Genomic DNA, 11,600 nt, shown 5'->3' with positions numbered 1-11,600 from the left:
TTTCATTTCATTGATTTTGTATTTAATTTTTAAATGCCCTTAACGTATTCTTCATTAATGTTTATATGTTTTAGCACACATTTCCTTATTTCAATTATTAGAATAGATAAAAAAGAATTAGGAATTAAAAAAATAACTGTGCACATTTTTCATTTCTCAAATCTTTAATAAAACAATCAAGGGTCTGCCGCAGCTGCATCGAGCTGCCTTAATCATTGCAAAGACGGTACATATATAGCATGAACTTCAGAGTCGGGTTACTGCAACAGGTTGTGTGGGGTAAAAAAAAGAAAGAAAGACATGTGTTGGAGCTATTTATTTGATATTGTATTTTGTTATTTCATTTATAAGTAGTATTGTTTAATTATTGTAGATGTTTTATATATTAAGATTATTTTTCTCTTTAATAGTAATTTGTTTAGTTATATTGTTTTTTGGGTAATTACTGTGGGCACCTGTTGCTATATATATATGAGTAGAAGGATAGGACCAGCATGCACCGGGGTGGGCGTATAGTTTTTACCAGCATATCACATCACAGGAGAGACAGCACGAGAGGAGTTTTGTTAGTTCGTTTGTTTGCTTTATTCAATAAACACAAAAATCGGAATCCTGCATGGACAATCCACTCTCTTCTGGCTGCGTAAAAATACCGACCACGGTGCATCAGTGGCGTTTGAGTATTGTTTGTTTAAGTTGGATGAAGTCGACAAATGGCCACTACAACATGTTTTTGTGTGGAGACAAATCTGGCAGATTGAATTGTAACACCGTTATACCACACAGCCCTACATAGAAACACAATAGTTTTAGTTCAAATAAGAAGTTCAAGAGATCACAAACCTGCTGTAGCCTAGTTCTGATCACTGTTTTGGGGTATAACACTGTTAACTGCACACAGATCTCTGCAGTCTCTATGATATAGATGAGTCGGCTCATGTGTCTTTTCTACAGTGAATAGTGAGTGAATCCAAGTTTGTGCTGGTGCTTTCCTCTGACCTCCCAGTGAGGCGATGCGACACGTTTTCCCTCTGTTGATTACCTTGAGCTGCTTTTGTTTTACTCGATTTAATGAAAGCAAATACTGAGGGCGATTTCATGTCTTTGATTCGTTTCCAGTGGCACAACTGCCACAAATCAAAACCACCTTAATCCAAAAGCTTGGAGTGCTCTATCCTCGTAATGGTCCAGTCTGGAGGCACTCCCTTAGTGAACTCCCTTTGGAATCTGTCAGAAAAGACAAGAAAGATCAGCACTAATACTCTAATACACACAGAGCTTAGTTATATTCTATATGCCCGAGTCATTACACTCCTGACAGAAATGATATGCTTACTCATAGTTTGCAGTTAGGAGCCTCTTCGTTTCTGCTTCTCCCTCTCCACCGATGTCCACCTGGAAGACACGGGTTCCCTCCATGGTGTCGTTAGGAAGATGTGCACTTGTCAGATACCAGAAACGCATCAGAATACTGACAAACTTTCTCCCTGGAAAAACAGAACTGATTAGCACAGCACAAAAAACACACAACATCCATTGCATGTCTGTCCGTTCCGTCCTGCAGGAGGGATCCCTCCTCTGTTGTTTCCCTCATTCTTTCCCAGTAAAGTTGTTTTATTTATTTATTTATTTTTGGGAAGGGCCATTGGTTCCTACTGAAAAAAAAGCCTCAGCAATTTACCAAAACATCTGGGCACTATAATATTTAACAAAGGTTATTTCAAAGAGGAGTAAATAGTGCATTTGTTGGGGACTATTTTCAGCTGTGGATTAATCCCCATGGTACTCTGGTGAATATTTACAGCAGCAGGAGGGTGCATTTGGGATTGAGTCAGAATAAACCAGTGTGTGTATTCCGGGTAATGACGGAACATGTCACCCAGTGAAACAGTGTGGCTCATTGGTGTGTTTTTAATAGTTTTGGACAACAATGGAGCTCTATATTACAGAGGAAGACGATATATATCAGGCTCTGATACACACTATTTCAGTATTTGGTAGTCGGATCAATTCATTGGTTTGTGTCTTTTCATGGGAGGTAAAGACTTCATGCTGACCATTATCATCATAGTGGATCCCCACGTCTCCAGCTGTCGTATACATGATCTCATCAGCGTCTGCAGACAGAGCTTTCTTGTGGCTCGATGGCAGCGCGTTGCACTTTTCCTCCAGCTTTGCAATCAACTGCAAAGACATGGAAATTAGATAAAGCTCAACTTGAGCAGCGAGATTACACCCGTTATATACAATAATATTAACATACCAAAAAGTCTGTTCTGTTATGTTTGGTAGCAATACGTTAAAATTAAGATTTTTCAATATGATCAACTGAAATATGTGTCTCTACAATGTATTGATATGTTGATATATATATATATATTTTTTTAAGTTAGAGAATGAATAATAAGTTTGGACTTGCTGGCTTCCCATACTTACGTCTTGAGCCACGAGCCCCTCCAAAGCTTCATACTGACACTGTGACAACAGTCTGGAGACATGGGAGAAGGCCTGCAAGAGTTAACAGAACGTCCTCAACAACAACAGAACATAATTAACGAGGTGTTAATTGAGGGTATGAATATAATAAATCACGTGCAATGAATACTATAGCGTTCAGAGCAGTTGTAGCTAGCTCACAACACGTTAACACCATATATTTTCAGGTTTTTACAGACCTGCTTCGCTCCCTCCGTGAACTCTTCAATGCTGAACTCTTTATCAAAGTAAGCCCGGATCAGAAAGTAGTATATTCGGGTGCGAAACCAGATAAAAGGATTCGGGATGCCGACAACCACCACCTTCTGGTTCTGTCCGCCGCGGTCGGAGCTGTACGGGCGGACCGCTGCTACCACAGCAGCAGGTGATGGAGAAGGTAGCCGCCGTTTACCGGATCGGTTCAGGATGATACTTTCATTCACACATAGACGAGTAAAGCTTAATGTTGATGGAAACCTGTGACAACCTCTCAACATGGGCAGCGCCATATTTCCCCCCCCCCCCGGAAGCTTCCTGGTTCTTGTGCTTGTAACTTCCGGTGAGGAACAAATAACAAATATTAAAAATACAGACAGTAATGTAATTACATTCTGGGAATATAATTAATTTGTGTATCTACCAAACATGGACATTGTTTTGTAACTAACATACCGTACTGTTGTTTTATACAGCTGACTTTTACTTCGTCATTTTTCGTTTCTACGGGGAACACTAACAATGTGACGCCCGTTCAGTTCACGAGCTGTTTACTCTCACCAGCTCGTGCATTTCTAAAGCAAATCATGTGAAATGGAGCTGCAGGAAAAAGTACCTGTGCCGATATTTACAGAAGTAGATAAGGACGTGTTTCTGCGAGATATTTATCCCGAGGTAAGATACACCCGCGCAGCTAGTGTTGGTCCACACGGCTAAACTACACTCTCCTGCTGTAACCTTACCAGACTGCTGCTGCTGCTTCTTAGACTTGTTTGTTTCAGCTTACATTGTCAGGTTTTGCTTATCCTGGTACACAAGACAATGTCTCAGATTATGTCTACTGGTGATGTTGACAAGAATTAGCTAATGACAGGTTAGTTCATAGAAAATCAATCACTTACAAATTCATGAATCATTGCAGTCATTTACTGAGCAAACACACTGCTTGTCTGTGTTTAGATCACTATTAACTGAATACCTTTAGGGTTCAGCCCGTTGGTTAGATACAACTACCAATCTGAGATGAAGATGGCACTTTCAGCTCTGGGGAACTGTGACCGGCATTTCTCACCACTCTGTGACAGACTAAAGTGTTTTTGATACATTGATAAAGTGATTCATCCATAATGACAATAATCATGAGCTGCAGCCTTAAGACAATCTCAAGTTAGAGATTTGCCTCGTAATGCTCCCCGCAGCTCTCCAATGTGTACATGAACTGTTCAGAAACACTGGAAAAACAGTTTCATTTTAGAGACACAACCACCTGCAGCCATATTTATTGTCATGCAGAATCCACTATCTGTCACTTTGTTCAGGGTCTTAAAGCTACTCCAGTTTTTTGGAGTTGCACGCTCATAAAAAGACACGTTAAATAAAGAATGGTATTGATGTAACGTTGAGATGTCCTGACTTAAGTAGTTTTGCGTTGGCACCTGTTTATTAGACCCTTCAAGCCTGGTAAACATCCACATCTTTTAAACTCTTATGACCTCAGTTTAAAACCAAATGTCTGATGACATCATCAGGGTTATTTTCCACAGAGGACATTATACAATTGTAATGACAGCCTGAGCACTAGTACTCCCCACGACAAGTAAAGTGATCTTCATGTGTAGAATTGTTGGAGTGGCCCTTTAAGTTATATATAATGTTATGTAAGATATTGGATCCTGGAGTACATTTATTTGCCATCAGACAGAGTGTACAGATGTGCATCTACAGCTAAAGGTACGCCGATTTGTTCCCAGCGCAGACCAGCCATCCTGAGAGGCACGTGTCTCGGACCATGCCTGGAGAAGTGGACGGTGGAATATCTGGGACAGAGAGGGGGAGACAAGGAAGTGAAGATCCACGTGTCCACTGTGCCGCAGATGGACTTCCTGCACAAAAACTTTGCGTACAAGTGAGCGCTCTCTCTTTCTCTCTATCTCTGTCTCTCTCTCTCTGATCAATACTCCTTCTCTGCAGAGTTCTCAGCTACACATCTTTATTTACAGGACTCTGCCATTCAATGAGTTTGTGAAAAGGGCATCTGAAAAAAAGCACTCCGACTTCTTCCTGTGTGAGGTAAGGATCATAATAAATAAATATATATATATATATATATATATATAAAAATAATTGTACAGTATGTTGTGAGTGTCTTTTAATGCCACTCTTTCCTTGATCTTATGTTAGGACGAGAGCTATTATCTTCGATCACTGGGAGAGGACGTTCGAAAGGTATTAAGAAGACCTATGAAATATGTGAAGATAGAGCTAGGTTAGGTTTTGTACCTTTCAGATTGTGCATCAACTAACATTGTATTTATGGCAAAAAAACAACCAAAAACCGTCTTCAGTCCAACTCGGGGAAAGCTCTTGACCAGGAATATAAATGTCTTTCTCTCAGGAACCTGCTGATCTGAGCAAACAGTTCCCGGACTTGGCGGAGGACTTTCACATCCCACAGTTCTTTGAACCCAATCAGTTTTTCTCCAGTGTGTTCCGCATCAGCTCCTGTGGTCTGCAGCTGTGGACGCACTACGACGTGAGCGCCCTGCATTTCGTTATACTTTATTTTTTTTCAAGTCCTACGGTGGACTACGATGTCATGAAGATGCAATTTGGATGTGCTGTCCTTATTGGCATATATATAATAATGATCATTTATATATATATATATATATATATATACACAAGTGCTAATTCAATACTTTAATTTATCTCTCACAGGAAATAATGTTGAGTTTCTAAGTGGGTAGCCTCAGTAAACTCTCCCTCTTCTGGTCTTTGTGGTTCATTCCTTCAGGTGATGGACAACCTGCTGGCTCAGGTGACGGGGAGGAAGAGAGTGGCTCTCTACAGCCCCCAGGATGCATTGCACCTCTACCTGTCAGGCAAGTGGCTGTGCGAAGATGCCAGTTTGTTTGATTGCTCAAAATATGCTGTATCAACCCCACTAGGAATGGGTGTGTTATGGTTTATAATATTATCGTGTCTCTTTTCATTTTAATTCAACCCATCAGGTGATAAATCGGAGGTGCTGGACATCGACTCCCCGGACCTGAATCAGTTTCCTGAGTTTGTGAAGGCAAAGAGATACGAGTGTGTGCTGGAGCCAGGGGATCTACTTTTTATCCCTGGTAAGTAAAACTGTCCACATTAAGCGAGTCCTCCTGCAATGACACCTACTAGATATATGACATCATACTGTCATGCTTCTCATGTAACTCTCACACCAAACTCTTGTGGCTCACAAATCCCAGTGGACGCTTCGTATTGGAAACACACCGCACACTACAGTAACTTGTCTTCTCATATTTGAAGGACTTGAAATAATCAGGGTGTCCCTGCTTTCCTCAGCGCTGTGGTTCCACAACACCCTGGCCCTGCAGTTCGGTGTGGGCGTAAATGTGTTCTGGCGCCATCTACCTGCCGACAGCTATGACCGGAAGGACCCGTATGGTAACAAAGACCCCGCAGCCGCGACCCGAGCCCTTCAGGCGCTGGAGAGGGCGCTACGCACTCTGGACGAGCTCCCGGACGATTATCGGGACTTTTACGGGCGCCGAATGGTCCAACGCATCCAGAAGCGGACGTACTGTGACGGCCAGTCGAGCACAACTACGCGGGACGGAACGTTACCCAGCAGCCAGTTCACCAAACCTGGATGAGGGTTGGAAGTTGAATGTGATTTTAACAGAGCATGTGGACGTTTGGATGAACAAAATATCAACATGAGGCCATAGTCACCATGACGTCATCCGTTGGTTTGTTGAATGCTGTCTTGAAGCCTCGAGTTTAGCGATTTGCCTGCCGCCATCTTGGCTTTTTTGCAACCAATGAACAGAAGTGACCTTATATGGAATGCAGAGGAATGACGTAGACGCCGTAAAGGTCTCTGGTATCACAGTAAGCCCCGCCCTAAAGCATCCCCTGCTTTATGGTCTATTTTACTCTGAATGGACCATAATTTACTAAATGAACATCATGCTGTATTGAAGACTTGAAACTAGAGATTGAGACCATAAACTCATGTTTACAATGTTTACTGAGGTAATAAATCAAGAGAGAAGTAGAGTCATTTTCTCATAGACTTCTATACAACCAGAGGAGTCGCCCCCTGATGGTCAGTAGAGAGAATGCACGTTTTAAGACACTTCCTCATGGTCTTCACTCGTCAGAACTGGAGGTTGCCGCCTGTATGGGGCTAATTTCCAGGAAAGAGAAACCATTTTCAGAATTCATACATGTTATTCCTAAACTATGTGGTATAAAGTGTGCTGCTCCATTGACGATAAATTGGTAGAGATGTTCTAGATGACACTGAGCACCCAGGAGAATGTTCCGGGTATAAAGGTACATTTTCTGTTTCACAACACTACGATAGAATGAAGCTCTTTTGGGTATAAAAAGTAATAAAACTTTCTATGGTTTCACAGAATCATCCCATTCATTGTCTATTGAGCAGCCTCCACACTTACTACTTGACATCACAAGTTAGAGACTTCCTTTCTCTGGTTTCAGAGAGAGCAGCTCATGTTCACAAGTATTGATTGGACTTTCTTAGGCCATGGAAGTAACATATTGGACTTCGTCATTTAGTTGGTGTTCCCCTTTAATGTCTCAAAAGCAACTATATGGTGGTTTCTTGCTGCGAAATTTACAGGGAAGCACTTTGCTGAAAACTATAACAATTATTTGTGGCCAACACATAGCATAAAGATGAAAATAATGTAGCACCCCGTTAACACCAAAGCCTTTTTTAATGCATTAGCAAAACTCATAAACTGTTAAAAATGATATTTCAAGAGTCCCTCTGTTTCTTCAAGAACAGCTAGTGTTCCAGCTACAACAGCACTCCTGTTTCTCTTATAGCATGTCTGCACTTCACCTTCAAATATGTATCTTGAAGTATTCTTTAACATTGTATTTATTGTTTCAGAATCGAATACATACAGCGTGCTGCAGACCACGCTGCATAACTTCTGCTTTATTACACATTTTTTGTGCCGATGTCACCTTCATCAGGGAGGAGTTTCTCCATCTAGTTAATCGGTCGTGTTACTTTAAGAGTTATTCAAATCTTTACAATATATTAGACCCTTATAAAGCATTTTAATCTATTGGGAGTAAATATTGTAGATTGTAAACACAAATTTGAAGAGACGATTGCGGCGTTGTCTTGAATTCTTTGGATTTTAAGATTTTTCTTGAATTACTGCAAAACTACAGCAGAAGCGTTAGTTTGTTTTAATGAATAATCTTTTTCATGTTATAACTAGATGCTTTTCATAATATACCATTTTGTTATTATATAGTTCATTTTTGCAATAAACTCTTTGTTGTAACATATGAATGTGCATAGATAAAATTACAGCAAACTTAAAGTGCATCATGTTACAAGTCTCCTGTAAAAGCGGATATTTGTTTCTTATATTTTATAACATGTAAAGTATCTTACAACATGAAAAGGCTCATTAAAACAATTATTTTTACGCTGTAATTTCAGACTTTTCCGTCACAGTGGCAGCAATAAGCTTCTGTACTTTACTGACTGTATAAAGAAATTAGAAACCTCAGATACACAAGCTGAAGCTCGACTGCCTCACTTGTTCCAAACTGCTGTCAAGAGGTGAAGAATGACAACATGAAGGAAACCCAAGGAACCATTGGCAGAATAAAGCTCGGTTTACGGGGAACAACGTTAGTAAGGAAACGTTTAGAAGTCCGGGACTAAAATGCTCGCGTGCACATACCAATATGGTTGGAGCTTTTATTGCACAAAGATTACAGTTGTTGGAGTTCCCTTACAAAGTTTGAAGCTTTGTAAACAGTGAAGCAGCTCCTCCCCAGTGTGTTTGCTCTGAGCCCCCCATCGTCACATTCCTTCAGTGAGTCTCAGCGGGTCAGTGTGTCCCTAAGAGCTGACCAGTGAGCGATACAGGAAGCAGAGAGAAGCTTGTGTCTTAGCAGAGGGGCGGGTACACGCTAAGGACCTACCATTGGTGCCTTCTGGACTGTTTACATTGTGTGATATTGTGTTGTTGTTTTTTTGGGGTGGGGTGGGGGGGGGGGGGGTGGGGGGGGGGCAATCCTTTTTCTTCAGTTTTACCACAAACATGGACACCTTTAAAAATAGTTTGGCTTTGAATGCAAATGAGGAAAATATACTTCATTTTGCCTTTTCATTCACGACACACACAAAGCACTCATTGTGTTCTCCACATTGAACATCACAGTCTCGGGTCACAGACACGGTGGAGTACTGTTCCCTGCACTGTGATCCATCTTTTATTCATTCATCTGTCCTCCATGTGAGCAAGACAAGTCAGTATCTTGAATCTCGATGAAGGCAGCAGAAAACAGGGTGCAGTGCAGCATTCTTCGTCTTCGACAACAGAGAGTGGCGCTCCGTCCCGGGACTCTCCGCGTGGCCCGTTCCCCCTTTCAGCAGAGCAGTGCAGAGGGTCAACCACAAAGACCCGCTCGTGTACGTTCTGGGTGTGTGTGCATTAATGCTACGGAGACTTCTCATCGGACAGAAAACAGACAAAGACATGGCACATTGCTTGTTGTTGTTCTCTATTCTGTGGATATGATAACTAAGATTTTAGATTATTTTTTTTTGATTATTTTTCATGCGGTTGCTATCAGGCAGATGGAAGAGATGCGGGAGGACTCTTTTCCAGGAGATGAGCCAATTTCTATGGAGTCTGAGCCATGCCGCGACTGGACTTCATCTTCTCCAGTCTTTTAGAGAGGTGGCTGTTGTTTGACTCTAGTTCATCGACCTTGTCCAGTGCTGATCGCAGCTGTTGGGTCACACGGGGAGAGAGAGAACAGATTAAAACAGAGCCTGTTCAACGGTCCGGCTCGTCATTTGTTTTGCAGTGTAAGAAAACAGAACTCTACCTCTCTCTGTAGTTTACGTTTCTCTGCCTTCAGCTCATCCTCCACTTTCTCTGCGTTCTCTGATGCAGACTTGTAGCGCGTCACCTGACCCTCAAGTCTGGTCACCTGGAAACCAAAAGAAAATAAAAAAAGACTTCTTAGGTGAGAATATTTACTGCTTTTTTTTTTTTTAGGTACGCTATGAATTCAGGATTCTTGTCAGCTTACATTTTGTTCCAAAGCGGTCACTTCTTGCTCTGCCTTCACAAGCTTGAACTTAAAGTCACTTATTTGCCTGCTTGAATCCCCTGGGAAGATTTAGCAAAAGCAAATATTCTTCAGTTGTCGGCGACAATGAAATAGTAAAGTGCAACTACTGATCTGTTCACTCACTCTGCAGCTCTATCAAGTTCGGATTGTTGCCGTTTTCAACAATTTCACCATCTGGGCTCGAAGTGCTCTCAGTGCCGTTCCTCTGTGTCTTCGGATCCAGCTGGGACTTCAGCTTCTTTACCTGCAAACAGAGCCATTAACACATCAGCTGATGAAGGAATATTGTCAACAAATCTAATGAAAATACCCCAACCCTGCTGCTACTGAAGGCATTCATATTTATAAACCCCTCACAAATATATAGTTTCATTTTTAAAAAGGCTCAGTCGTTCCTGAAACAGAGGGTCGCTGTAGGTTTTTAGCAAACATAACTCAAACGAGAAGAACTAGTGCATTTGTTGGGGACTATTTTCAGCGGTGGATCAATACACAATTGGTGCTCTAGTGAGTATTTAGAGCAGCAGGAGGGTGTGTGTGGGATTCGATTGAAAATAAACTACAGAGTGTGTATTCTTGGTTGATGAAGGAACACGTCACACACAGTGTGACTCATTAATATGGTTTGAGTAACTTCTGGACAACAGAGGAAGATGATGTATCAAGCTTGCTTGTTAGTAGGGTCAACTCTTTGTTTTGGTCTTTTCATGGGATTTAAACCCAATAACTAAAATGTAGAAGTATAAAGAAGTAGTATTCCCATCAGGTTTGATATTTCCTTTTGGTTTTCTTGGTCATTTCTAATCATAAAGCATGATTTGTGAACTTCACTTAAACATGGTTTAAACATTGGATTTTAAATACTTTATATCGTATAAGAGTTCTGTTGACAGGTGTCGTACTACAAATGCCTTTATGAAATACCACTCAAACACAAGCTTTTCTCCAAGTATACAGGAGCACCATTTACTGCGTTGAACATTGTTTGTTCTGTCAGAAATAGACGGAAGAGGAAAAAGCGATCTCATTTGACCACATTTGTCTTATTTTTTAATCAGGAACTGTCCTCATGAGAAAGTTACTTTTTTCCTCACTTTCCCTGATTCTCTCCGTTTCATCACGTTACAGTCACTTCTGCACCTGTAGGTAGAACTCCTTTCCTTTGTAACGCGTTTACAGTACATGCACTTAGGCAGCCGTGCTGTTGCTGTGACACTGTGGCTCCTCAATGTCAATAGCAATGGGACATATACAGAAATATGGCCTTGCAACACGCTGCTATGACATGAAATGTATTAAATATTAGCTCCTGATGTAAATTGTAATATTCCTGAGACTACAGATGCCGGTCTTAGTAAATGGATGAATCACGGACCCACCTGCTCGATCATTTTTTCCCGCTCATCCACCAGTTTCCTCAGACGAATCTCTACGAGACAAAACACACGTTTGAGAAGACACTCAACATCAGAGTCTCGGTCACAGATCATTAATTCAAATGGAGCGTCGTGCATCACAAACAACTATCACAACTGTCGCCATCCATCTTTGAATAAAAAGAAGTTCACATACCAGGGGTGGGAGGAGCCAAGGAGATGGTGGGAGCGGTGGGGGGGGGGGGGGAGTTGATGCATGCAACAGCGCAGGCTTCCGTGGGGATAGATGGAACGGGAGTGTGTGTGTGGGTGGGGGGTAGGTTGTTAGCATGCACAAACTGTGGAGAGGAGGGTCAATACGAGAGCACACAGCTGACTACATTC

General features: G+C 41.5%; 3 protein-coding genes across 3 annotated transcripts in view; 1 reads left to right on the top strand and 2 right to left on the bottom strand.

Moving 5' to 3' along the window:
• Nucleotides 1-145: 145 nt before the first annotated feature.
• maip1 (matrix AAA peptidase interacting protein 1) lies at nucleotides 146-3,015 on the bottom strand. The gene is made up of 5 exons (XM_076081951.1): nucleotides 2,676-3,015; nucleotides 2,437-2,508; nucleotides 2,058-2,184; nucleotides 1,337-1,487; nucleotides 146-1,227 (listed from the first exon to the last, which is right to left on the bottom strand). Exons 1-5 carry the CDS (start codon nucleotides 2,982-2,984, stop codon nucleotides 1,149-1,151), a joined length of 738 nt encoding a protein of 245 aa, XP_075938066.1. The 5' UTR covers nucleotides 2,985-3,015; the 3' UTR covers nucleotides 146-1,148.
• A 55-nt stretch (nucleotides 3,016-3,070) lies between these two features.
• On the top strand, nucleotides 3,071-7,481 carry tyw5 (tRNA-yW synthesizing protein 5). The gene is made up of 8 exons (XM_076081950.1): nucleotides 3,071-3,366; nucleotides 4,443-4,597; nucleotides 4,692-4,761; nucleotides 4,873-4,917; nucleotides 5,087-5,224; nucleotides 5,486-5,566; nucleotides 5,696-5,819; nucleotides 6,040-7,481. Exons 1-8 carry the CDS (start codon nucleotides 3,286-3,288, stop codon nucleotides 6,348-6,350), a joined length of 1,005 nt encoding a protein of 334 aa, XP_075938065.1. The 5' UTR covers nucleotides 3,071-3,285; the 3' UTR covers nucleotides 6,351-7,481.
• A 110-nt stretch (nucleotides 7,482-7,591) lies between these two features.
• lrrfip1a (leucine rich repeat (in FLII) interacting protein 1a) overlaps nucleotides 7,592-11,600 on the bottom strand; it is a 50,976-nt gene continuing 46,967 nt past the window's right edge. The window contains exons 24-28 of the mRNA XM_076081948.1: nucleotides 11,220-11,269; nucleotides 9,964-10,084; nucleotides 9,799-9,878; nucleotides 9,592-9,696; nucleotides 7,592-9,491 (exon numbers count right to left, since the gene is read on the bottom strand). Of these exons, the coding sequence (XP_075938063.1) occupies nucleotides 9,384-9,491; nucleotides 9,592-9,696; nucleotides 9,799-9,878; nucleotides 9,964-10,084; nucleotides 11,220-11,269 (464 nt within the window). The 3' untranslated portion in view covers nucleotides 7,592-9,383. The remainder of the gene's footprint in view (nucleotides 9,492-9,591; nucleotides 9,697-9,798; nucleotides 9,879-9,963; nucleotides 10,085-11,219; nucleotides 11,270-11,600) is intronic.

The sequence above is a fragment of the Anarhichas minor genome, unplaced genomic scaffold (genome assembly GCF_050575085.1).
Source record: "Anarhichas minor isolate MPS153535 unplaced genomic scaffold, ASM5057508v1 ptg000087l, whole genome shotgun sequence".
Taxonomy (NCBI): domain Eukaryota; kingdom Metazoa; phylum Chordata; class Actinopteri; order Perciformes; family Anarhichadidae; genus Anarhichas; species Anarhichas minor.
Note: the sequence above shows the minus strand (reverse complement) of the source record. Positions and strands in the feature narration are given on the sequence as shown.

What these genes read in the sequence shown, in the direction of transcription:
- maip1 (XM_076081951.1), bottom strand. Translation starts at nt 2,984, where the DNA reads ATGGCGCTGCCCATGTTGAGAGGTTGTCACAGGTTTCCATCAACATTA. An exon ending in TCACGGAGGGAGCGAAGCAG is followed by an intron (nt 2,509 to 2,675) that starts GTCTGTAAAAAC and finishes TAACTCTTGCAG; the next exon opens with GCCTTCTCCCATGTCTCCAG. An exon ending in AGGGGCTCGTGGCTCAAGAC is followed by an intron (nt 2,185 to 2,436) that starts GTAAGTATGGGA and finishes ATGTCTTTGCAG; the next exon opens with TTGATTGCAAAGCTGGAGGA.
- tyw5 (XM_076081950.1), top strand. Translation starts at nt 3,286, where the DNA reads ATGGAGCTGCAGGAAAAAGTACCTGTGCCGATATTTACAGAAGTAGAT. An exon ending in CCGACTTCTTCCTGTGTGAG is followed by an intron (nt 4,762 to 4,872) that starts GTAAGGATCATA and finishes ATCTTATGTTAG; the next exon opens with GACGAGAGCTATTATCTTCG. An exon ending in AGGATGCATTGCACCTCTAC is followed by an intron (nt 5,567 to 5,695) that starts CTGTCAGGCAAG and finishes TTTTAATTCAAC; the next exon opens with CCATCAGGTGATAAATCGGA.